At 37.8% G+C, this 25,956-nt stretch overlaps 1 protein-coding gene across 6 annotated transcripts in view; it reads left to right on the forward strand.

Moving 5' to 3' along the window:
- Positions 1 to 25,956, forward strand: part of dlg4a (discs, large homolog 4a (Drosophila)) — a 94,877-nt gene that overhangs the window by 27,120 nt on the left and 41,801 nt on the right. For 5 of the 6 annotated variants that reach the window (XM_081615791.1, XM_008427766.3, XM_081615790.1 and 2 more), the window contains exon 2: positions 24,012 to 24,173. In XM_081615791.1, the coding sequence (XP_081471917.1) occupies positions 24,012 to 24,173 (162 nt within the window). Of the gene's footprint in view, positions 1 to 12,855; positions 13,050 to 24,011; positions 24,174 to 25,956 lie in introns of those variants that run through there. The other variant, XM_008427762.3, reaches the window with a different exon arrangement.

Genomic DNA, 25,956 nt, shown 5'->3' on the forward strand with positions numbered 1-25,956 from the left:
TAGGGCTCTAACTGGAATAATATGAGTCAATCATAGGCTCTAAATTATTCTCAAGCATAAATGATCACAGCAGATATGATTGTAGCTGAGACGCAACAGTCGGTTTTCTATTGGTCAATACTGATTTCTGGTGTTGATATTGCACGATCATATTTTTTTAAGACTCATAAAAAGAAAGGTGCTGCAGATTCTTTGGAAGAGGATGTAGACTTTATGCATCAAATCAGACGTATAGCTTTTTATCTGCATACATCTTCTTTCAATTCAAATTCCCCCAAAATTTGTATATGTAGACTTCAAACGGTAGGAGTTTTTAGATTTTATGCTTTTATTGTTTAAAAATAAAACATTTTTTAAGTGTTTGACCTGCTGATCTCCCATCAGAGCCGCCGATCAAAACCTAATTGCCCACAATTGTGATCTCAATGCTCTGGATTTCGCCTCTCGGTTTGTTAGGTCCTACTTAGCCACATTATTATGCAGAACTACAGAAAGCATTTCAACAACATCAGGGTCAACTTGATTTGCTTTCAAACAACTCTCAACCGTGATTAGAATCGGCAGAACAAAAACGAGATTCAACATCCACATGGTTTTGGATAAAATGTAAGCCATTTAATAATCTAATATTAGCTTGAAATTTATTTCAAAAAGCTTAATTGCTTTCAACTACTACTTTACCTTCATTTTCTTGCTTTAGTCATTTTGTAAACAGTGATGGTTGGCAGCTAACGTCACTACTTGGCTTCTAGATGCAACAATAAGCTGATGATCCTTATCTTGCTGTTACATTATAATGACAATAAAATGAGTATTTTCTCCAGTTTGTTGTTTCTCGTATCAGATGGAGGCTTTAACTGATCTTTGGACATTATGTCATTTTATTGCACATTATTGCTTCTTTTATTACCATGAATGGTCCTCTGATTGGAGAATTGTTTTTTTTTCTGTCCCCCATTGAGCTGAAAAGAGACACTAACATCTCGGTATGCTCATTGTTTACTGCTGTAATTTCCGTTTCATTTGTTGATTAGCCCACAATTTCCAGTAAGCAGAAAAACGGCACAAGCATTGGTGACAACTGACTACTCAGTCTTAAGTTTCAAATATTAACAGAGTTAATGAGGTTTAAAAACACCATAATGCTCATGGTGATTTTTTTCAATACAATGCTCATTTTAAAACATTATAATTTGCATATCATTAATATGGAAACTTTGACCCAAAAAAATCTACAACGGTGATAAAAATGAGAAGCTATATGAGGTTGAAAAAGTAAGTGCTCATTGTTTTGTTCCTTTGCCAGTTTGTAATTTTGAAGTTTGACCTATTTGTGCTTGACTTAAATAGGTTTTTGTTTCCATGGGAGTTATTGAGATTTGGATACAAAAAAAAAAGTTTTTCTTGCTTTTTTAGTTTCGTTTTCATGTCTGTATTTAGTGACGTTTTAACCACAAACTATGTTTTTAAAGAATCTCTCGTCCATGTTGACCCATCCAGTTCCGGCTTTCAATTCTTAACTGGTGATGATCAAATTCAGTCGAGCATAATTAATAAACGGTAAATCAATCATTCGTGGAATTGGATCCTTTAACAAAGACATCACCTTTAGCAATAATTTGTCAGCTGCTGCGTGCAACAACAATTTCTTATCACAACATACACTATTGGTGGGTAACCAATCAACTCCCCATTTACTAGTTTTCAAAAAAGTTGTAGAAAATTGATCTGGAAACTGACAGATGACTTTCTTTCTGAATGTGGTTTCTCGTTCCTGCCATGATGGGCGGGAGCCACAGGGCTCATACCAAAGGCCTGCGCTATGTTGTGCCAACCATGTGTCAGATTGAACTTGACTTGGGAATGTGTCATACTTGGTGTGATGTAAAGTAATTTTCTACAATGTCCACACAGTCTACAGTAAGGAAATGTGTTCACAGCCACATTGTTGTGATTGTGGAGCATTCACAACAATGCATTTGGTTTATGGTTCTAGTCAGTGATCAGAACCAAAATGAGTTGAAACTGGATGGCATATCGAATATTCAAAGTTGACTGTTCACTGTGCATTGCAAAAACAAAAATCTCAATGGTTAATATTTATGATAACACTCATAATTTAATGTTACAATTGTAATTTAATTATTTAGCTGAGAGATCAAGCATGTGAAATTTAAAAGAGATGTTTTTGATGCTGCAATGAGCTCAACTTTAAGTGGGCAGTAAAATCGGGCCACAATACAACATTAGGCCTTTTTTCTTTCTGATGTGTCGTAATGCAAATCCATATGCAAACACCGTGAAAGTATTTTCAACGTAAAGTTGATTACCAGCTTTCTTGGAGCAGATAAAATAATTTCCCCCCTTTCTGTATTTAGCATGAAATCCTATACAGTTTCACTGCCAGATTCATAAGATTTAGAAGGAAACCTGAAGAAATTTGTTCTTTCTGAAGATGTTATTGCATTTTGTATTTTGTGACTGAATATTTTTTCAGGACAGTTTATTTCTTTTCTTTAACCTCTAAAATAGGTTTGGGGTAAGTGCAATATCACACCAAATTCTTGTTGATGTTGATGTGAATTGCTCTTCAAAATTAGTTCCAGGGTGCTTTAGGTGAAGTAAAGTAGGGTTGCATTTTAAGAAAACGCACAAGTGCCATTAAATTAAGAGTCCTTACTTTGTTGTGTGTAATTTTGATAACAATCTGTATTTTTTTTTGTACATTTTGCAACCTTTGCTTCCAGTTTTCAAGTGAATTACTCCAAACTTGTTCTCCACTTTTTAGCTAACCCTTGTAAACAGTGGAAAAATACATCCTGCCACATTTACCTGACTCTCAGTAACTTGGCAGGAGGCTTTGCTGGTTGGACTAACACCCTGTTGGGTTTCCTTCTTACCAAGCCTCAGCCATAAGTGGGGGCCTGAGCCTCTTTGTTGCAGTTTATCAGAGTTTGTTAAAAATAGAACTACCTAGACTTTGATAGTATAAAAAATGTGAAACAGTTTGTAATAAATTGATATTCTTATTAGCTCGCCTTGAGGATGATCGTTAAACTGATTGGGGGCTTTGATGGTTTATTTTATTCGTTCTTTTTTCAGGGTAGCAAGTAACTTTCTTGTGCACCAGAAAAAAAACTAAGTTAGGTGCACAAGTCCAGAACATTTGACTGCTCTCATCATTCACATATTTCAGCCTTTAACTATGAAACGTCTCGCCACAAGAAATTTGGTTTGTTCTGTTGGCAGCTACAAACTGAGATTCTGGACCATGCTGGTGTTCCTACTGCATCTGCTTTATGATAGGTTTGAGCCTTGGTGGTTCCTGAGCTGTTCTTGGACAATTTCTTTCATCTGGATTTGTTTGGAGGAATCAAGCTGAAGGTTTCTATGAAGCATGGTGGATGATAGCATCGTGCTTAGAGTCTGGTTTGCTGCCAGTGGAACTACTGCATCCCTGGTAGCGAATGGAAAAATGAAGGCAGAGGAGTATCTACAAATAATTCAACTTCACATGAAATCAACATGTAGACAAGAGAAACTAGGAGACAATTTGTTGTTCCAAGAAGTCAACGATTCTAATCACACATCAACCAGTTAACAGAAACTTAACCATTTTTGATAAATATTCAGCCAAAATTATCCCAGGAGTTTGTTGATGGTTGTGAAATGCGTTTGTTCTTTCTACAATTTTACTGAGGGACAGTATTGCTGAGGACCTGTATTTTTTGAGCCTGTATGTTCAATTTTCCCCCATATAAGAAAATTTACAATAATTTTAAGTGTGTACCCCTTTATTTTCTTAATGCTAAGGATTAGAGTGGTGTATTGCATTGTATTGTCAAAGCAATAAAAAAAAAAAAAACAACTAACTTGAATTTGCATCGAAGATTAAGGGTAATCTTCTGCCCAGTTATCAAGAAACATTTGAGATGTTGGAAATACAGCTGTCAACGTAAAGGTTTCTCCAGTTCGTAGATTTCTTTGAGAGATACTTTATAGTAGACGTGATATTAAATGAAATGAAATCAGTTTGCAGAATCCCAGAATGCCGATTTCATATCTCACTTTAGAATAAACATCAGCCAGTTACTGAAGCAAACTGGTCCCAACTACACTGCAGTCTTGTGACCATCTCCTGTTACCAGAATAGTACACAGAGTGAATTGGGAACTTGAGTGCTTCAGTTGCCACAGAAACTAAGTCAAGGCTTAGCAACTCAACTCTGTGAAAACCCTCAACGTGAAACAGCAGAGGCAGCTCTCCTGCTTTGCTTTTTATAGTATCTTTATAAATGTGAATTTAAAATCTAATTCTCATCTTATGATAAAAAAATGACTGTAATGAATACTATTTTTATCAACACAAAGGTTATATCTACTCTCATTGCTGTGAAAGAAATTGCATTTATTATAGTATTTCTTTGTAATATTATTATTTGTAGGAGAGATAAATTGATACTGTAAAACGAATTTCACTCCCAGCCTTAAAAACTTCACTGTTTATCTGAAATGAAACATCTACAGTTTAAATGTTAACTGTAACTTCTAAGGAGCCTGCAAAAAAATGCAATGTAAGGAAAAATCACAAACTTAAGGCTTTTAACATTGAAGTTTAGTGCAGTACTCATACACTGCAGCACTCTCACGGAGTTCATAGAAAAAGGTCATTTTTGACTTATTCTGATCTTTTTTTTTTATCAGTTTAATACAGTGCCACAAAAGTATTCATATGCTATAACCAGTTTCACATTTTGCTACAATGTATTGTATTATACATTATATACATTATTATACATTATATTTTATGTGTTTCATCATCATAAATTTTAACTTGAAGTGAAAGGAAATTATTACATTATTTTTATGCCAAATAAAATGATGAAAATTGCAACTTTCAATTGTATCCATCTCTCGGAGTCAACCCTTGTAGAGCAACCTCTCACTGCAATACACATTTAAATATGGATATTTTTGCCCATTTGTCTTTGTAAAATAGTTGAATCTGAGTCGTTCTGAGTTGCGGCAAAGGTTTTCAGTTGGATTTAGGTCAGACCGCCTGAATGAGCTCCAGCCCTTGTATTGCAGCTCTGGCAGTATGTTTCCGGTTGTTGTCCTGTCTTACTAGATCCTGCACCTCTATTCAAGTCTTTTGCAGCCACCAAACAGGTTTTCTTCCAGGATTTTCATGTACTCTAGCAGTCATCTTCCCATCAACTCTGACTCTTTTTTACCTGTCCTTGCTGTTGAGAAAGAATGCTGATACCGTTATGCTGCCAAATCCACATTTCGTGGTGTGGATGCTATGTTCGTTGTTCATCTTCAATAGTCATCGTCAGTCATAGCATGAAACCAATTTTCAGTCTCAGTTGGCCTTCCTCCACATTTGTTGTCTTTTCTAAATGGGTGTTAAAACTTGAACTTCTTATGCTTTACTTTGAACGTTGGTTTCTTGCCACTCTGACCAGCTATATGTGAGGGGCAGTCCTAACAGTTTTCTTGTCTCTAAAGTCTCATTTGAGCTGCTGTGCCTCCAGAGTTGGCCTTTTTAGTGCATCTTTGATCACATTAGTGGACTTGCAGGTGCCATGGTTTTCATTTTGGAATAATCTTTGAGGTCTGATTGAAGTTTGACCTACTGTTTTTTAAGATGATCCCGCTTTAGACTTAATCTAAATGACCTGTCTGCTGTATTCCTTGATCTTCACGATCCTGATTGTTCACCAATCTTTTCTGAGAAACTTCAGAGGCCTTCACTGAGTTGGTTGGCGTTGATTTTATTTAGGGGTATCAAAGTCAAAGGGTTTAAATGTAAACACTCAATATAAAGCACTAAATGCTGCTATTCGAAAGACCCTAGTTAAAGGCTTTATTAATAAATCTTTTTTGCATTGTACATGAGTGGAGTGAGATCGAGGCCGGATGAGGCTTCCCAGAGATCGGCACCACTAGTGTCAGCTATCGTGTAGACCGGGCCATGTTGGAGAAGTGAGAGGATGGATACAAAGAGTGAGATGAATAGCTGCTGTGAGACATCCTCTGCTCGTCAGAGGAAGAAAATAAGCTCTGTTTTCATAATTACAGTGTGAATGATGTTCTCACCCGATTGAAGGGCGGTTTGGATAATTACTCCCCAACAGTTTCATGTGACCATTCCATCTCTGTCTCTGAGCCTTTGGTTGCCACCAACATAAGAAGAGAAATAAGTGCACTTTTGAAATCATAAATTATTCATTTTTTTGCATGTTGACTTCAATCGTGCACAACATACTTTATACATAATGGATTGCTCGCACTCATGGCTGTTTGGAAGGATTCCATACGGACACGTGAAATTTACACAGCTGGCTGATTCCGCATTAAAACCAGAAATATGAAACATTACAAGAAGATAAAACGGTACGGGCGTTTTGATGCAAAACGCTTCTATCCACATCATCCATCTTATTGTCCATTTCTTAGAATTTGTCTACAGAAATCCAAGCTAATTTCAATAGTCTAGGTGAATGTACTCTAAAGGAAATGGTCACAGGAGCAAATTGAAATACAACACTCCAGAAATCTGATACCGCAGGTTTTGTGTGTGAATTCTGTAATTCTCACGTTTGTCGTTTTTCAAGAGCTGAGATATCCTCAGGAGATTCCCAAGTGTTTCCAACTCCTCCAGTTCAGAGTTAAATCTGCTGAAAGGTGGACACTGGTGAAGGCTGAAGATTGGATTTGCTGCTTTATTCGTGTGGCAGATGACACAGAGTTGCTGAACTGTAAAATAGTATCTTCAATCGTGATCTTTTGAAATAAGCAAACACTGTTTAAATTTGTTCAGTACGTCCTTCATGTCAACTAAACCGAAAATGCCGCTTTAAGATTGTAGTTTATGGTTTTTAGTGATTGTCACAATTTATTTTTGGTTAAGGAAAAAAAGTCATTTCCGTTAAAGACACAATGAGTTGTTTTTTTTTCCACTCACAAATGAAGACTGACAAAAAACACACAACTGATTAATGAAGTGTATATTTAAACTGAAGGTTTTTACAAAATACAAAGTGTTAAAAACAACACCCCAGGAGAAAACTATTTACTCTACCTCTTTGTATTTGGGTTGATGACATCACAAAAGGCACAAGACCAGAAAGAGACTAATAGGATGTTTCCACATATGTTCTGGAGCATTTCAGCATTTAAGTCTATGTTTCAGCTCCAATCTATGATGATACTGTCACAAATTTTCCCTTGGAATTAGATTTTTGCAAGGGCAAAATAAATGCACATAACACTGTTAATATGCTGTTTGTTTATGGAAGATAGGTATTATTACAAATAGTGTGACTGCTACTGCTGCTGCCCTATAGGTGGCACAACCAGTTATTAGGTATAGAGAGCAATTAAGTTTTCCCACATGGTGAGGCTAATTTAAATAGCTTTTCACCCTTTTGGGATTAAAATGTCATTTGCCCTTTTGTATTATCTTTGTCCGATTGTAATTTTTGGGATGACCTCAAGTCTTTAAATGTGAGAAAAAAAGCACAACTAACCAATCCCTAAATTGGTTAGTAGACAAATATTTCTTTTTCACACTGTTAATTCACGTACTGTATAATCTAATCGTGTACGTCTTACTTCGTGTATTGAAGTAAATAATTTTTCAGAAATTTGTGAGAATGAGATGTGTCACATCTGGCTCTGAACCCAGGACTGAATCACCACAGTATTTTTTCACTTCAGTCACAGAGAGCCAACCTTAAATCGACAGCGCTCACTTATTTCTATCTTTTTGGCAAAAAAAAAAAATTTCAAAGATAACACTCTTGACATATATAATTGTGATTTAACACATGACGTTGCTAAAGTCGTACAGTTACAGACACAGTAACAAAGGAAAAATCAAATCAAATGGAGAGTGGACCATTTTTAGGTATCTACCACCCCCTGCAGATGTTGTCATGGAAACACTCTTTTGGGGATGTCTTTCTTCTCTCTCTCTCTCCCTGCTTCTCTCTCTCTTTTCTCTCTTTCATACAATGCAGCATTAGGATGATAATGCTATGCTCAGCACACCACGCTTCAGGTTTCCATGTGACTCCCGCTCTTACATAATACTGAACTGGAGAGGAAAAGCCACTTACCTTAAATGATATCAATAGTTTACAGTATAGATGTTTATTCATTCCCATGCTGCTTGTTTTGCTGATTTAATTTTTTTTTTTAAATTTATGTAGATATGCAGATTTTTCAAAAATTGTGTTGTTGCCCTGTTGTATACTCTGTTAAAATTATAAAAATACTGGCTTTCAATGTCTTGCGTTTTTGACAGTATTTGTATCTTTAAAAGAGAGGAATCTATTAAGCTGAAACCAACCCTTTAATCGGTGTTGGAGGTTATCACTTGCCTGTGTGCGGACGTGGTGAAGTTGCTAATGAGTTTAGCACATTGCAGATTTCCCAGGAAATCCCCCCACGCTCTGGGGGGAGGATAACATTAAAGGAACCACCAGCAGGACACCGATGTATAGAGATTGGTCTCTGTATTCGATTTAACGCTGACATCACCCTGGGAGCCTTGAGCCCTGCGCCGCAGTCGGTTCTGAGATGAATGCACAATATTTAAATCCAGCCTACCTGGTTCTCTCACTCCACCCTGTGGACTCAACAGGGCAGCACAAAGAAATGCAGGGGGCATCTAGGACGATAGTGGATAACGTATTGTTCATTTCTGTGGAAAGTGTTGAGTGTGATTATTCTTCTACTTTATTACAGATATTTAGAGATGTCAGCACACAGTATCACCAGTCTGCTAGAGAAGGGTGAATTACTCCAAGCATATTCACTGTCTCTTGTTCAAACTTGTCCCAAAATCAGTATATTTTGTTACATTCCTGTCATAAATTGCTGTAAGGAACATAGGACATCTTTTTGATTACCTTGTATTTCAACATTTACATGTATTTTAGTAAAATGCATTTGTAGTGCGAGTGTAGCTGCTATTCAGATATCACAAGTATAGGATAGAAATCTGATGTTAATTTTGGCTAGTATTGTATAAAAATATGTTTAAACCTGCATGATGTAACTTTTAAAATTATATATATATATATATATATATATATATATATATATTTTTTTTTTTTTACATATTTGTTGAGCTGTCATTATGTCCTGACAGTGTGGTATGGGACAGTTAATCTGTGAAAACACTGAGCTTCTCTGCTTTCTCCCAGTGCCAGGAAGCGGGTCTTAGCGCTGTCAATCACAATCTTATGTGACGCCACTCACCCTCTCTCTCCCACTGCTCTGTGCTACGCTGCAGCTAGCATAGCCTGTTATGAATGCTTAATCTGGTTAGCATGGCCACCAATCAAGGCAGATAAATGATTTTCTGTAATTGCAAGTTGTTTCTCCACCATTAACACATTTAGCAGTGAGTACATGAGGGTGAGTGACGGCGCTAAAACCCTCCTCTTGGCTCTGATTGATGTGTTTTTGGTCAGAAGTTGTGCATTTCTTCAGATGGCAGTAGGACATGGAGGAGATCAATCTTTTCACAGATTTTCTGTCTTATAACAATGTCACAACATGGTGACAGTTTTAACAAATATGCAAAAAACATATTCTTTATAAAAGTTACTTTCTGCAGCTCTAAAGCATGAATGATTCTTTGTCAAAGTGTACATATTAGTAATATAATTAAGATGGGTTAAAACACAGTGAGGAAAAGAAATTGAATCCGTTATCTTTCTTTATCCAGCCAAGTTTGAAAGCCATTTATTGTTTTTGTACTTTACTTCACTAATTAAAACCTTCCTTCTAATTTTTTTAAAGTATTTCTTTGAACTTCTCTAGTTTTCATCCACATTTTCACAATAAAGACCTCAATCTTTCTTTTTTTATATGTGTTTATTTTCCTCAACTTCTAAAAGACCACATTGGACAATGTGATGCCAATTATGTGAACAAAACTGAAAAAGAGGGAAAAAGCATCTAAAGTCCAACAGTCTTATAAACTTTCCTGAATTTCCAATTCAGATCATTTATTGGATGAAGGTTAAGGAACAGTGTGATCTCTTTTTATGGGGCAGCTGTTTAAGCCCTCTGGGTGAAACAATAGCCTTCAACAGAACAAGTGCAGATTCAGCAAAAACTGTTGCCACTGCTAGCACCAGTTACATTGATTTTTTTTTTTTTTTTTTTTTACAATGCATTTTTTATTTAGTGGGCTTTTAAACACTTACCTCATTCGGTAGGTCTGCTTTGAAAAGTGGCCTGCCTTCTCTGCATAGCTACTATTACATTTACAGGAAATAAATACTCTGACTAGAGGAATGGTGCAGCGAAGAAGAAAAAAAACATTTTTCACACTAGAGATCTTCTGGGGGGTTTTTCTGTCATATTTGCATCGTTTCAGATCTTAAAGATAATTTTAATATCAGCCAAGGATAACCTGGGTAAATTTATAATACTGTTTTAAATTATGATTAAGGTTGGAAATCTATTCAAATCAACCTGGTCCTATGTTCAACTATAATTGCCTTGCCTTTTTAAATTGTGAAAAAAGTTTTTTTTTTTTTTAACTAAGTTCAGTTACATCACCGATATTTACAATGGATCTGTAGAATGAAGGGATTCTCATAAATACAACAATGACAATATTAAGTATTCAGAGAGATTTTAAAAACCAATCCATTCTGCCCTAATCTAAAATAATTTTAGGAATACTTTTTAAAAAATCAGCTATTAGTCAAAATAGGGTTACGAACAATTTCTTAGGTTTGAAACAGTGGGAGGTATTTTCCACAAACATAGAAAACAGGGAAAAATTGTGGCCCAACTCCCAGGAGTGGTTGACCTACTGAAGTTACTTCAAGACTGCATTTATGACTCATCCAGGAGGTCGCACAATTACCTTGAACAACATCTAATCTCACTTTTTCCAGTTAAGGCTATCTGTTCATAATTCAGGAATAAGAAGGGCAAATATGGCGCTGATGACAGAGCTCCAAAGTGTAAATCAATGCTGACCAAAAAGTTGTCTCACATTTTTTAGAAATATTACCTTGGATACATACAACTGAATATTCAAGACCTGAGATTAAAATGAGATAAAATGTGATTATTTGGAAGGTGTATGCCATTACGTCTGGGCGTAAACTGAGACAGCATTTCAAAAGAAAAGAAAAGGGAATATGGTGGTAGCTTGATATTCATTGGTGTCTTGTTCAGGAGCTTGAATTCTTGCCACCATAGTTGGAACTATGATTTCTAGTCAATGGCAACAATTCTGAAAGAGAATGCCCAATTATCATTTGGTGATCTTAAGCTCAAGTGCACTTGGGTTATATAGCAGCACAATTGTCAAAAACATTCAGGCAAGTCCATCTCTGAAGGCCTCAAGAAAGCCAAGGTTTTGGAAACTGTTTTTGTAGATGTGTGGGCTAGCAGTCCTCCAAAATGATGCAAAAAAAAAAACAACAAAAAAACTCTTGATGACAGTTGTTGACCCCAGAAATTGTTAGGTTAAAACAAAAAAACAGTTTCAGTCAAGGAATTGTGAGCTTTCAGTGCAACCCTATGCTCAATACAATCCAGGATCGTTTCCTGTGTTGTTCCAAGATGGTGGAGTGACCTACCAAGTGTAACCAGAACAGGAACATTATTGTCTATCTTCAAGAAACTCTTGAAGATCTAGTTTTCCAAAGTATCTCTTGTCCCAGCACACACACTTCATATTCCCTGTATAAACTTTCTATTTCTGCAATTCCCTCTGTGCCTTTACTGTATTTCTACACTGTCACTCCTGTCAGAACCTGATAGTGGTCGGCCTTTTAAGTGGCTTATTAGTAGTTTTGATTCCAACTGCATTGTTACACCCACATTTGTAAGTCACTTTGAATAAAACCTGTCTGGCATATGTAAAAACCTAAACACGAACACAATAGGTTATTTCTCTGATTTGAAAATTGCTCTTTGTAATTGCTCAGGTTCTCTTGGTCCAATATTAGAAGTAGTTGTTAATGTAAAACATGTAGCTGTATCAAAAAAGCATTTTTTTTTCTCTTGATCTGGTGTCTGCTGTGTGAATCCAATCATTCATAAAAAAAAAATCTTTTTTTTTTGTTGTGAACATAAAGATCATCAACCTTCTAGATATGAATGAATTCTGCCTTTTTTTAAAGAGTAGAGACAAAAGTCTGCACGTGGATTCATGTATGTTGCCACGTGCGAGTGATGACAGTCACGAGCAGCCATTGTGTCAGTCCTAATAACGTTTTTGCATCCACAACTTTTAAGATTTAGCACCTCGGAGAGCTCCAGTTGCTTCATTCTGTCTCCTGCCAACAGGGGGCGCAGCGATCACGCTGTTACGTGTACAAACAAGCCAGCTACCACGTTGAAAATGTTTCCCCAACTCTTCTGTGTAGGTTTCTTTTTTTTTAATTAATATATATAATTTTGTTAAGAGAGTTACTTTTTTAAAATTCCGTTTTACAGGATGGTAGGCGGTTCATCAGTATTTGGACTCTGTGCGGCTCGCTGTTCAGAATCCAGCTGCGCTTTGTGTACAAACTTTACGGGTAATCAAGCAGAGAGCGGGGTAAAAGAGAGATGGAGACAAACTGTGAATGATGCTCCTGCTGCTCCCAGCCTTTAGGCAAAATGTGTGGACTCAGGCGTTCATCGTCGAGACCAAAATGAATGATTTTTATTTTTTTCTCTAAGTTACACGCGAGCGCAAATATCGGACACTGAGAAAAGCGACGGTATTGCGGTCGCAGCGGGGCAGGCGGCCCTTTTTTTTCTTTCTTTCTTTCTTTCTTTCTTTCTTTTTTTTTTTTTATCACCGGGGCATCAGCGACCCTTCCATCCATCCCCACATTCCTCAGCCTCGGCTGAGCTCTGGCTTCTCTGATCGCGCGGTGTTGTGCATGAGTGAGTCTGTGAGGCTCCGGACTGATGTCTCTGCCTGTCAGGAATTTAAAGTGTCTCTCGCCGGTCATGTGCCAGTGTAAGGTCATCTGCAGCAACCGGACCCTCTCTCTTATGTTCGGGTGTAAGGTGAGCCAACATGCAAATCTGTATTCAAAGAAACGAGGCCTCTGAAGAGGGGGGGGGGGGAACCGCCGTTCTGGTTTGTTTCCGCGGCTGATCCTTTTGTCTGTCGAGTTGATTAGCTTATCTATTATTTCTTCATCACTGAAAAATCGACCCCGGTTTTACCTTTATAAGCACCGGGCGGCCGAGCGTTTATTCTCATAAATGACCGGTTCCCATTTACACACAACAGGCTTTAGCAGGATGGTATTGCTGAAAGCTATTCCTTGGTATTGGCAAGAAAAAAATAATAATAATAACAACAATGTTTACTTCTAATAAATAAACGAGGCATCGTTCATTTTCAGTGCTCTGCTCGCAGCAGGGCTAAAAATAAAGCCTTTAGGTTCACATTTCTTCTTTGCAGCCCAGCAGAGCAAATTGCATGATAGGATTTTGACCTTGGGAGATGCACTTTAATGCTCAGGGCCACTTGGATATCATTCATCATCAGGGAAACCATACACTGACACAGAGGCATAATCCCATCTGCAAACCAGGGAACATGAACTGTGCTCCCCCTGTTCTCTTCCATCCCTGTTGTGTTCCTAATCAGAACTGAGCAGTGGCTGCCTGCTGCTTATCAGAGAAAACAGCCTTTCTTGTTAAGTTGTTTGCGTTTGGTTTTTTTTTAGATGGTTTGGGTTTGTTGCAAAGATTTTATGTTTTTTCATTCTATCACAGATTTTGCCTCTCTTCCAGGTGAAAGTAATTGCAAAGCAGGTACAGTTGAGACTTTCCCTCCGTATGGCTGTCTGTCTGTTAGCGCTACAAAGCCAAATCATCGCTGCAGTTTTAATATATATATATTTGTGGGTCATGCTAGTGGTAAGCATATTTGAATATTTTATTCAAGATTTAAAAACAAAACATGTGACCTTTAATTTGCGTGTGATTAAAAAATGTCCGCAGATTTTTGTTAGAGAACTGTAGCAAGGATTGGCATCTTTGGGTTTCCATAGAAAACATTAGGCAGATTGTGATGGCAGGACAGAAAATGTTTCTCATCGTAATACTTCCAAGCACAGTTATGCGTTGTTTCCTAAACTCTGCTTGGATTTTAAGTGAAACTATGAGAACTTAAACTGGTGGACTTGGTGTATAGCAAAGATTGCATATATGGAAAAGCACCTTGTGACTATTGCTAAGTATGGCGGTTTATCTGTGATGGGCATGTTTTTCCTCCAAAGACTCTAAATGTTGTTTGAGTGCATCACATCAAAACGTTTTGAAATACCTGGATGTTTAAAAATGATGCCTTTCAGTCAGCCCACAAATCTCAGCGCTCCAGAACTCCCTGTAAGCTGTGGGGGCAAAAAGTGGGTTGTCCAAAGTTCTGCCAATAGTAACATATCTACTGACAGTTACTTTTGTTGGAAACAAATATGTTGTAGCATGTACATTATATTCCTCAGAGATCACAAACTTCATTGTGGCATTGTGCTGCTTCATGAAAACTGAATTTCTTTTCAACCTTTTTTCCCCAACTTTACCACAGGAGCTAATTCATTTTACAGTTTTTTTTTTCATTGTTCCCTCATCTTTGTTTGCTGCCTGCTTTTGATTTATGCTTAATATGAACTAGCTACATAGCCTATACATCATTGATATGGTTTATTGTTGAGCTGAATTTCCATATTTGAAAGATGCTGCTGGTTTGTGGATGTTTGCTGAGAAGGTGGTCCTGCTGTTCTCGGTGTATTACAAGTACAGATATTCCCTTGTGTACTTGAACACATCTTACGCCTGCTACCATGTCTACCTCTTCCGTCTTCGTTAAGGAGAAGACGCAGTATAATTATTTTTACCCCGGGTTTAGGCTGCAATCATCCATCCAACGATACCACAACTCCACGATTGTAAACTGTCTTCAGCATCTTTTATTAGTGATTAACTGTAATAATCGTGCTTAATGTTTGTGTTACAAAAGAGTAGAGTCTGTGTTTATTAGGTAGAGAATGCAGGGAAACCACGAGATTTCCAAAACTGCTTACTGAAAATTACTTAATTGTAAAAGAAATGGAACTAAATGAACTAAACGAACTTTCTGCTGGTGATCAAACGTATTATGTCACTTTTTTTGACTCTGATCTTAATTATCTCTGCTCAGTATGTTCAGTTTAAAGGAGTAATATAAGGATAAAATGGTTCTGCTTTTTGGATTATTCAAGTGGACAATTGGCAGCTAATTTCTCTGTTCATTTTCTCTCTACATCACAGATGTATTTAAGAAATATATTTCTATAAATATATTGTGTTTTGATTTGGTCTCTAATAGTGTTTCAAACATTTAATTTCTACAGAAGTAATAGAAATGAATGACTGCCTCTCAATATGCAAATTAGCAAAGGATTATTTACAATATAGTGTTGATGCATTCCAAAATGATTAAGCCTATATGAGTCTGAATTTGTTCTCCATCCTAAAGGCAGGGTTTGCATTCGCTTGGAAGTGAATAACATTACTTGGGACTTTCATCTGCATTCACCATGTTAGCTTTCATATTCAAAAACTGACTTTTATCTTGACAATATTAAGTTCGTTTGAGCACAGTTACTATAACTAATGTATTGCACTTTGAGAACGTGTGAAAAATATTTCTAAATGTTGCTCATTTTCTTCTAGAATCATGCATTTTACAATAAATAGTTAATAAATGTTTGATCGTGTCTAATGAAGAGTTTACATGCCGCTAATATCCCTGAGTGTAGGCGGCTAGCGGATGTTTTGTGACGACACTGAGTCGTTTATCTCGTTTCCATTTTGTTGCTGTTAATAATGAAAAGGGTTCATGACTGCCACCTGCATTCTTCTTTCAAGGCCAATATTTGTGTGCAGGTTCAGTAACCCTAACAGCATTTGTTTACTCTGTCGCAGTCTCCTGGGAAGTTGATATAGGTGGGAATTAATTTGGATCTTGGAGATGTACAGTATATTGCTGCAATGTACAACAATGTGTTGGAACGCTCCTCTATGGGCTGCAGCTATCAATATTTTATGTTTTATGCTCTTGCTTTTATTATTCTCAAGAGGATTGTATTTGCAAAACTTCTTCCATAGGAGAACTTTCCCAAGGATGATGGTCCAAGGAATATATTTGCATAACCTCTTGTTCTTAAACAAAACCTGGCACAAATTCTGATTTTACGCTTTAATTAAGGAAGGTTTTTGCTTCTTTCTTTTCTTTTTTTTTTTGCTAGCATTCATCAGTGCTTTAATGTGCTTTTTCTGCTTAACGCTCATCAGCGGCCTCGCAGCATTTAATCAAAAACAGCTGGCCTCACTGGAGTTTGTCTTCAGGCGATGATTCAGCGGCGCGCTCACAGTGCAGGGCCCTGGGAGACGGAGCAATAGACACAGGATCGAGTTTTGATGGGAACAGAGTGTTCATGTGATGAATGATTTACAACTCGGGGACCAGGGCGCCTTCGTCTCGGTTTCTGGATCGATAATTATCTCATTGGGGGAATTGATTCAGTGATATCTTTACTGGGAAACAGATATGAAAATGATCTGCTGCCACTCACTTCCGGGCAGCCAATCAGACGATGCACAAAACGAAAAAGGAAGGACTTTGCTTCGCTGTGTTGTCTGGTCTTCACTGTATGCAAAATGTTTTTTGTTTTTTTTTTCTCACTATGTTTTTGACCTATTTTATTTGTTCATTTTATTTATTTAACTCGTAATCAACTGATACAGAAACATTGAAGCTCACATCTGCCTTGGAACCTTGTTCTGTTTTGTGTGTGTGCCTTTACAGGAAAATGATGTGCCTGAAGCAAGCAAATGTTCAAGTAGTACTAGTACACTGACAATAAAATGTTACTTGCAGTTCGCCCTTGCAAGCCAGAAAAACATTCCACGAGATTTAATGAAGATCAAACTTAACACAGCTGCCACAAATTTAAAACATGAAAGTTTTAGCTAAGATGACAATTATTTGCGCTTCTAACAGTTTGGCGCTGATAAATCCAGAGGCGCACATACAGTATCATACAATCTTAAATTGTAAATATAGATAGAAGAGAATGAGTGAGAGAGAGAGAAAATGAGAGATATTATCTGAAATCAAGTCTGAGTTTTATATAATTTTATAAAGTCTAAAACATAACTGGAGTGTTGCTTTGATTCTTTCATGTTTTTGTTAAAACTGTCATGAGAGTATTAAGAGAAAGATAATCTGTGGAAAAAAACTAAATCAAGCTCCTCTATCTCTTCCATGTGGTCCTACTGCCATCTGCAGAAATACACAGCTTGGTCAGAAACAACCAGAGCCAGGAGAAGGGTCTTAGCACTGTCAATCATTCTCATGTACATGCTGCTCACTCCACTTTGGTCTGTGCTATGCTACTGATTATCTGCCTTATAATATACTATCACAACATAGTCACAAAAGTATTTTTATTTTATTTAATTAAGATGGCAGAGGGAGTGCTGACGTGACCAGAGTTTCCTCTTGCTGCGTGGTGCAAAGCGTAACACCGTTATACAAATAAACTGAATTGAAATGCAGCCATTCCCTTCCTCCACCTCTGGGCATTGTCGGGTCTCTCCTGTTCTTGCTAGGAAAGAAAAATTTTGCTATTTCACTATGTTGGGAACATCATGTAGATGAGGTGTGGAAACTAACGGAGAGTTGTGCATATTTTATGTTATGCATGATGTATCAATAGATTAAATAATTATTGATACGATGTTTTAAATTAAACCAATTAGATCTCGCACATTAGAGTCTAATGAAAATGACATCTTGCCCTGTGATGAAATGGCGTCCTGTCCAGGGTGTGCCCCGCCTCTCGCCCAATCACTGCTTGAGATAGGCGACACCACCCCCCTCCACCGTCCCCATCCTGCAAGGACAAGCATGTTTAGATAACGGTTGAAAAATGATTCATAAAAAGCTGGTCCACTTGCAGTAATCAATAAACATGACGGCACAAAATTTTGTGTTTTTTAAAAGTTAGTGTTCAACAAAATGAACCAATTCATACCCGTTTTAGCAACCGTTGATTTAAAGCAATGTGTCATACTCTACTTATTGCCTGCGGTCATGTTTTTTCCAACAAAATATCTTTACCGGCAGGAGATCCCTTGAAGTTATTTTGATTGGATCAGGGATCATAATCTATCATATTTTATAAACATGACACAAGCAGTCATCAGAACAAAGATGAATGAGAAGAGAGTGTCTCACACTTCAGACAAAAATACATGAGATTTGACAACATTAAGAAACATGGCTGCAATTTATGAAAATACTTAGCTATTATTGAGATAAAGCTCATATTTTAAATCCATAGTTTAGGAATCATTATATAGGCTGCTGACTAAAGGTGTCAAAAGCTGATTATAAGTACATTTTACATTTACTTTAATTAAAAAACAATCATACAAGCTAACTTTTTAAATTTATTTTTTAATTGTCCAACAAAAAAGCTTAAAATTCCAAAAATATCTACATCGAATGATAAAACTCCCATCTTCATGCTTTGTTGACCTTAACTTGTATATTTTGTCAGAACAGTTTATTTTGAGAGTGGTGACATAATGTGCAACACATTTAGAGACCAAAGTAAAAAATTTTTGCATCGGTCTGTATTACACTCCTGACACAATCTTCTATAAATATCACAGTGATGTTGTAACATGGAATACCTGTTTTAAAAACTACCAGTAAAAGCTTTATAGAAACCAGTGGTGGGCTGGAAGTTAATACAGAATAAACTGAATTAATTGTGTTGTCAGAAAAAGATCATTATGTTTCAGCGATACACCTCACTAAGCATTTGGTACACAGACATGCATCAGCAAGCTGTAAAATGTAAGCAATTTTGAGCTTCATTGAAGTCCAAACAGAGTCACAGTTACTTGCCCATCGGGTTTCAAATATTCTTAAACAGCAAAATACACAAATAAGCCTTTAATACAGCATTTTCGACAACAAGAGAAAATGGACAAGTGCCAGTGAAGGGAAAACATCAATTTTAATCATAAGATTAGCAACAAAAGGAGCCGTTATTCAACTTTTTCTGTTGTATTTCAATTGACCTGAATCAACTTAAAGGAAAATTTAGATTTGCCTCTTTGTTACCTAGGAATCTAATACAAAGCTGCTGTTTACCCACTTAGTCCAAGCCATTACCCCACTGTGCTTAAAAGGCTAATTTTAAGAGCAAACCTTATGATCATTTGCTCCTTTGACTGCATGTTAATTTCCATGAACCTCATCAGATGAGGTAAAACGATGTCCACCGGCTTGAATATGTTTGCGGACAACTGGTGGGGATTAACACTAACAATCCCTCACTGTGAGTGCTACAAACGTCAGAATGCATGCACTCGGCATAAAAATGGTGTGCACATGCTTCAGCGGACAGAGGGGGGGATGGGATGGATTCACGGTTACGGAGCTTTGCCTGAGGTCTAACCTGAACTGAGTCCTTTCATTCACTCAGGTTGATGTGAAGAGAACCATTCTTTGGTTAATGAAGCAAAGCTTGCAGTTAAGATCTGATAGATGGAAAGATAGTCACACTATAGACCCCACTTACTTTAGCAAATGTCCAATTATCACTTTTTAAATATTGTGGTATAAGCTATAAATGCTCCGAAATGGCATTCGGGGATTATTATTTGTGTGAATTTCTTATTCACAAAAAGCATGATCAGAAAATCATTGCAGTAAGAAGAACATAAATTACCATGTAATAAAATATATTGTATTGTGTAAAACTGTTTTGTGTTTAGTGAAACTGTCACTATGTCCAGACTATATATAAGACAGATAATCTGTGAAAAATCTGTGTCTCCTCCATGTGATCCTACTGCCACCTGCAGAAATGCTAAACTCGGAACAACCAATCAGAGCCAGGAGGAGGGCATTAGCACTGTCAATCACACTAGTGTATTTGCTGCTACATCCCTTGCTCCCTGGTTCTTTACAGCTCCTTCTCCACAGAGGAGCCAACTGAATTGGCAGGCTAGTTAGCATTTCCACTGACGATAGCGGATATACAGTTTTCTTGTAACATTAAGTTTCTTCTCCGGCTGAAGCAAAAAGGCAATCTTGAGGTTGTAGTTGCTGCTTGCGCCGAGCAATGCGTACATCAGCATGATTGACAGTGCTAAGACCTTTTTCTTGACTCTGGCTGGTTATTTCTGACTGAGCAGCATATTTCTGGAGATGGCAGCAGGACCACAGAAAGGAGGCAGGGCAGCTAGACTTTTTCACAGATTATCTGTCTCATATTCTGCTGTAAGAACATAGTGACGATTTTAACAAATATGGAAAAAAAATATTTAATAGAAGTTACTTACCTATCCGAACCACTTACAACTTACAATTTAACCCTACAAAGACACAACTGAGATTTTTCCACGTTACTTGATGTGACTGCAGTATTCTTTACTCTTTATCCAATTTAAATCACCTTTACTTGGAAACCATTTATGCTATCAGTGAATGCAACTTTAATTTCTTCATTATAGTATGAAGAATGCTGGAAAAACTACTCAAACAGGAGCTTCCGTTTTGCACTGCAATGAGATTAATGACTCCACCCAATAGACGAGTTATATTTGTGTGAAGATGGTGAATCTAGAGCTTCTCCGTGGGGGAAATAAAGAAGCTCTCCTTTGCTATAGTTCCCCGTTTTTATTTAGGTTGTCTGGATTCACACACTAGCATCCTGATGCCTGCAGCTCTAGGCACTCTGCCCCATGGTGAATGTTAAGTCTGTTGTTGAAGCGCGCACCGTAAAGGACGTGAACACTTGTCAGAGTGCTGTGCTGAGATGCCCTGGAGTAAACGCCTGAAGGTAACATTTGGCAGGATATCTGAATCTTCTGATTGCTACATATACATGAAATAAACAGTTTCACTGGTAGGTGTCGGCTGGCAGCAGCAATCGCGATACTGTAAATGAGATGAAAGCTGTGTTAGAGGTTTAGCACTTGCAAAGACACTTGTGAGCGAAAATAAACTGAGAAGGTTTGTATTTTTGATGGACTGTTGTGGGGGGGAAGAAATTCAGATAACCATGACAGACAAACGGCTCTTTAAAAGTGGCTGTCGTTCTCCGCATGTTTTAACTTTAAAGATCGAAAGCCATAAACTTAATTTGTGGCTGGTTTATATACCTTAGAGTGGGGCGGTGTGAAGCTTTCTTAACTGGCATCCAGCAGGTGTTCTGGCCTACATATTTTATGTACAGGGAGATTAGTTTCTGCTGCTCAGATGATAGAAGACCTATTTCTAAAGCCTGGGCCACTGATAAAATAGGTGAGCGCAAGGAAGCGAACACTGATGATTTTATATTCCAACATATTTTAGATCTTGGTGAATTTTAAACACATTAGCTAACATATATCCTCCACAAAGTATGCTTCAAACAAGCCCATGTAAAACTGCTCAAATAAGAAATGCGTTTATTTTGAAAGCAAATGTAAACGGATTAATCTCTACTGCTTAGATTCTTAGGAAATACCATCTTTATAGTCCCACTTTTTGAAATTTATAATAAACTTCAGTTTATATTGTTGGAATCTTATGTGATGGATCAACGCAAAGTGAGGTGCAAATTATTAAATCAAATGTTTTTAGGGAACCTGCAAAAAAAACTGTGTGGTGGAAGCAAAACACTGCACTTTACCCTGATCCCCACTGTGAAACATAGTGTTGGCAGCGTCATGCTGTGGGGATTTATTTCTTCAGCAAGGCAGGGAAGCATGTCATAGTTTATAGGGAAATAGAATAACGCTGAAAAATTTTTAGAGCATATTTTAATTTATTTGGCCTGACTTAGTTTTATTCTTGTGAGCTAAATCTTACTGAACTTTTAGCAGCTAAGTTTATTGGATATCTAGTTTAGAGTTTTAACTCTTGAAATCAGGACTTTTGCTGATTATCCTTCCTCTTTTCTATCTGCCCTCCTTCCTCACTGATCAGTGTGAGGAAAAAAACCCCACAAGGGCTACAAAAACATCAAAAAGCCATATTAGTTGATTTCATGGAGAAGTTTCGATTTCGTTTAGATAAATAGACAGATATTTATCTTGTCAGGGACAATGCACAATGAAAACATTAGCCACTAATTTCTACTTGTACTCAACAGGATTGAACTAAAATTCTTCGAGATTTAAATGGCTGCTTTTCTAACTTCCTTTAGACTCTGGCTGTACTGCAGTGGTAACATTAGTTGATGCACGAACAAAAAGAAAACATTTTTCACCATTACATGTATTTTTGTCTATCTCTACAACAGAGCTGAAGCTCACGCGCTCAGGCCACCTGCAAAACGAAAAGCAAACCCTTCACTCAGATTTATTATTTATTCAATCAGTTACCTTTTAGTCAACATTTTTAAAAAACTGCTACCACTTCACATTATACAACAATATAAAGCTCATTTATTTCAGTGCCTCTTATCCAATTTCCATGTCTGTGAGTCCTGTTTCTAACCTCAAAAGCTTCCCACATGCCTCTCCAGAAGGGCACTTCTATCCTGCTCCATGAACTGAAAGTCACATCCCCCACCAGCAGGACAGAAGGCAGAGTGGCACCATGGATGTTGGTGATGCAGGAAAGGGAGATCAGGGGAGCTGTGGGCGCTGTTTTGACCATAAACATTAATAATGCTACCAAATTCTGCAAGGTTTTATTTTTTTATAATTTAAAATCGTAATCAGTTAGTGTTAGAGCTGGGGGCAAAAAATGGGAGTGAGGGATATTTGGCTATATAATACAGTGTTTGCATTAATATGGCAAAAACTGCCTGTGCAGAAAAAGCTTGTTATTCTAAAGAGCGGTGCATTCAACAATTACTCCTTTTTATTTGTCCTACTCCATCTTGATTTCCCCCTCCCCCACTTTGTGGCGGTGCTGATGGTCTCACTTTTTCATTTTACCCATACCTCATTTGCTTTCTCTTCTATCTTTATCTGTTTCTCTCCCTCACTTTCTTGCTGTCTCAGTGTAATGTGATCGAGGACCGATGCTGCCAGCCCCAACTGTGGCACTGCAATCTCTGCTCTGCTCTGGTTGCTAGGCAGCTCGTCTTAGACAGGCCTCAGTGATGCACCTCCTTCTCCCTGTCTGCTTTGCCCCCCCACCCTTCCCAAAATAAAAATAAAAAACTAAAATAAAATAAAAAGAGTGAGGTGGGAAATTGTCAGGAATAGCCAACGAACCAAAATGTATTTCTGAGGATTTATCTTTTTTAGAGAGCGCCGCTTCACATCTGCAGTGCAGCACAGTAGAGCATTGTGATCCTGGGGGCTTTGGAGGTTGCGCGTGCGGATTTGTTGAATACGGGCTTCGAGGCACCGAACAGTGTGACAGATCTCCACTGTGACTGCGCTGCCCACCTTCTCGTGTGTTTGTGATGGAAATCGCAGTGTGCAGATTCTGTGTCATCGCGCCTAGGATGAAGCCTACCATGTGTGGCTGAAACAGTGGGCTGCTGGCAGGTTGCCCAGGTGTGGGATATTGGTAGGGGAGTGAGGTTGCCACGAAGAAGCTGCATGAACTGCTACCTCATAAAGCACTCATGAATCAATGCTCTAGTAGCTCCATGTGGCTGTGGGGGACGATAACTATTCAAAGTAAAATGCCAGAACGCTTTCGAGGCCTTTGTTCCTATTATGTCTCCACTTTTCACTTGTAGGCGTCACACATGTTATGCGATGCACAAGCTGTGCTTATAGACTGCCAACATTTGGTTAACGGAGGCAATCTGACAGGAATACTGCTCTGGTCGTCAGCCGAATTTACTTTTCTATTTCAGAGTTGCATTTCCTATAAATAAATCTCAATTTCTGATGATTTTGATCACATTAACTGATTAAATCACTACCCCAGGACCTGAGGTCTGTTTAGTTGGATAATCTTGTCTGTGCCTCCTTGTTTGTGTGTGTGTCGTCTTGCAGAAGTACAGGTACCAGGATGAGGAGACGCCCCCCTTGGAGCACAGCCCAGCACATCTGGCTCCAGGGAAAAGTGCAGAGATGCTTCACATGAGTGACAAGAACCTCGCTGCCATGGAGGCCATACACGGCTACACGCCACACACGCATATCTCTCCTGTCAAGGTATTGAATGCACACGTTTACTTACAGACATTGTGGATGGATAGGTTGCAATATGCAGTGCAATGGACTACAATTTGCAAATGCAGTACGTTTCAAGAGCAATTCATTATTTCTTTGCTTGTGGATCCCAGTAATTTATCAACTATGCTTAATATTCGATGCAGCATTGACAAAGTGATTGATCTCCTCTTTCAATAATCCGGAACACATTTTCTGCAGCAACTTTGCTGTCAAAATTAAAACAGCTAAGATAACAAAGCATTCACAGATGTTTATATTATGAAAAATGATTAATGGACAGATCCATTTAGACGTCTACATGGCCATGGACGTTTCTCGAATCGTCCTTGACATTTGCCAAAACAGTAAGTGCATTTCTCAAAACGATTCATGCAAACAGCAACGCACCATTGATCACCGAAAAACAAAACAAAATCCTCGAAAAATAAATATCTGTGTCAATGAACATGTCAGTGCCGTCAGAGTGACAAGTCCTTGAGTCATTGTGTATGGATAACACAGTCAAATTGCTTTGTCATGTTGTCAATATAGCAGTGTACTCCGGAGGGATATTTTGAAGTAAACTGTGGCTGCGGCTGCTGGGCCACAAATTCTCACCCACACCGCAAAGATGATCTTCTTTGGCGACGCAGCGTGGAAAGAAACTTTTAGAGTCAGTGTCTCATCCAGCTGTGAAGTCATCACACGCCTCATCCACGGCATCCAGAAGAGTCATCTGAATCCACAGCTGGCATATGCTTTAGATCTCCATGTTGAGAAAATTCCTCATTGGGATTAAGGATTTATATTCAGTTTAAAAAACACCATAAATTTATTGATGGCTACTAAAAGCCTGTTGTCAAGGCACGACTTGAAAAGTAACATTTTAGCCAAACTATGCAGTTACCATAGGTAGGCCTGTCACAATAAACAATAAATCAATTAATTGCGATATCAAAAATCTTCAGTTGGATGATTTGTCGTTTCTTTCTGCCAAAATTGGTCTTCAATCTGGTACTTTGGTCTCAACTTACCCTTTTGTTTTAGGAGGACAATTCTGTTTACAGGTACTTCATAATTCCTTTGATTTGTTGTGTCTGCTGTTTTGTTTATTTTGGATATTAAAAATGTCTTCCAGTCCCAGTGTAAAATGTTCATTATCATTTTTAAAGTTTACTGATCTTTGAGAGTGTAATGCCATCTTATTACTTGAAAATGGTCTCAACAACATTATCATTCATCTCAACATGACATTTAGAGACACGGTGAGTTTTTTTTTGTTTTTTTTATTCAGAAATGCATGCGTATACCTGATTAGACCAAAAATGCACACATCCTGTTTAAAAATGTTGATGTTACGTTGGTTGGTGTCCTTCTAAATTTCTTTATCATTGGAAAATCCTGATGTAAGCAGGGTGAAATTATGCTTTTGTTCATCTTACCTACCACCCAGACACAAAGCAGTATCTGATTTAACTTAGCACCACATGTTGGCTGGTTTGAAGTCCTACATTGCCCACCTAAGGGCACTGATGGGAAAATAATCTTATTTGATAATTAAATATGGCCTGCCGTGCCGTCATGCATCAGCTTTGAGCCTGTATGAACATGAACATCAGGCGATCTGATAGCCACACTCAAAGTGCGTCTGGACACAAGATACCTTAAGGACAGACAATAGGCAGATAATATGATCAAATGAACCAGGCGTGGTCAAACTAGAGAAATGAGCACAAGTGATTCCAGTCAGCATTTTTTTTCAAATCAAAGCTGTCATCATTAT

This window comes from Poecilia reticulata, chromosome 14 (assembly GCF_904066995.2).
Source record: "Poecilia reticulata chromosome 14, P_reticulata-male-v2, whole genome shotgun sequence".
NCBI lineage: Eukaryota > Metazoa > Chordata > Actinopteri > Cyprinodontiformes > Poeciliidae > Poecilia > Poecilia reticulata.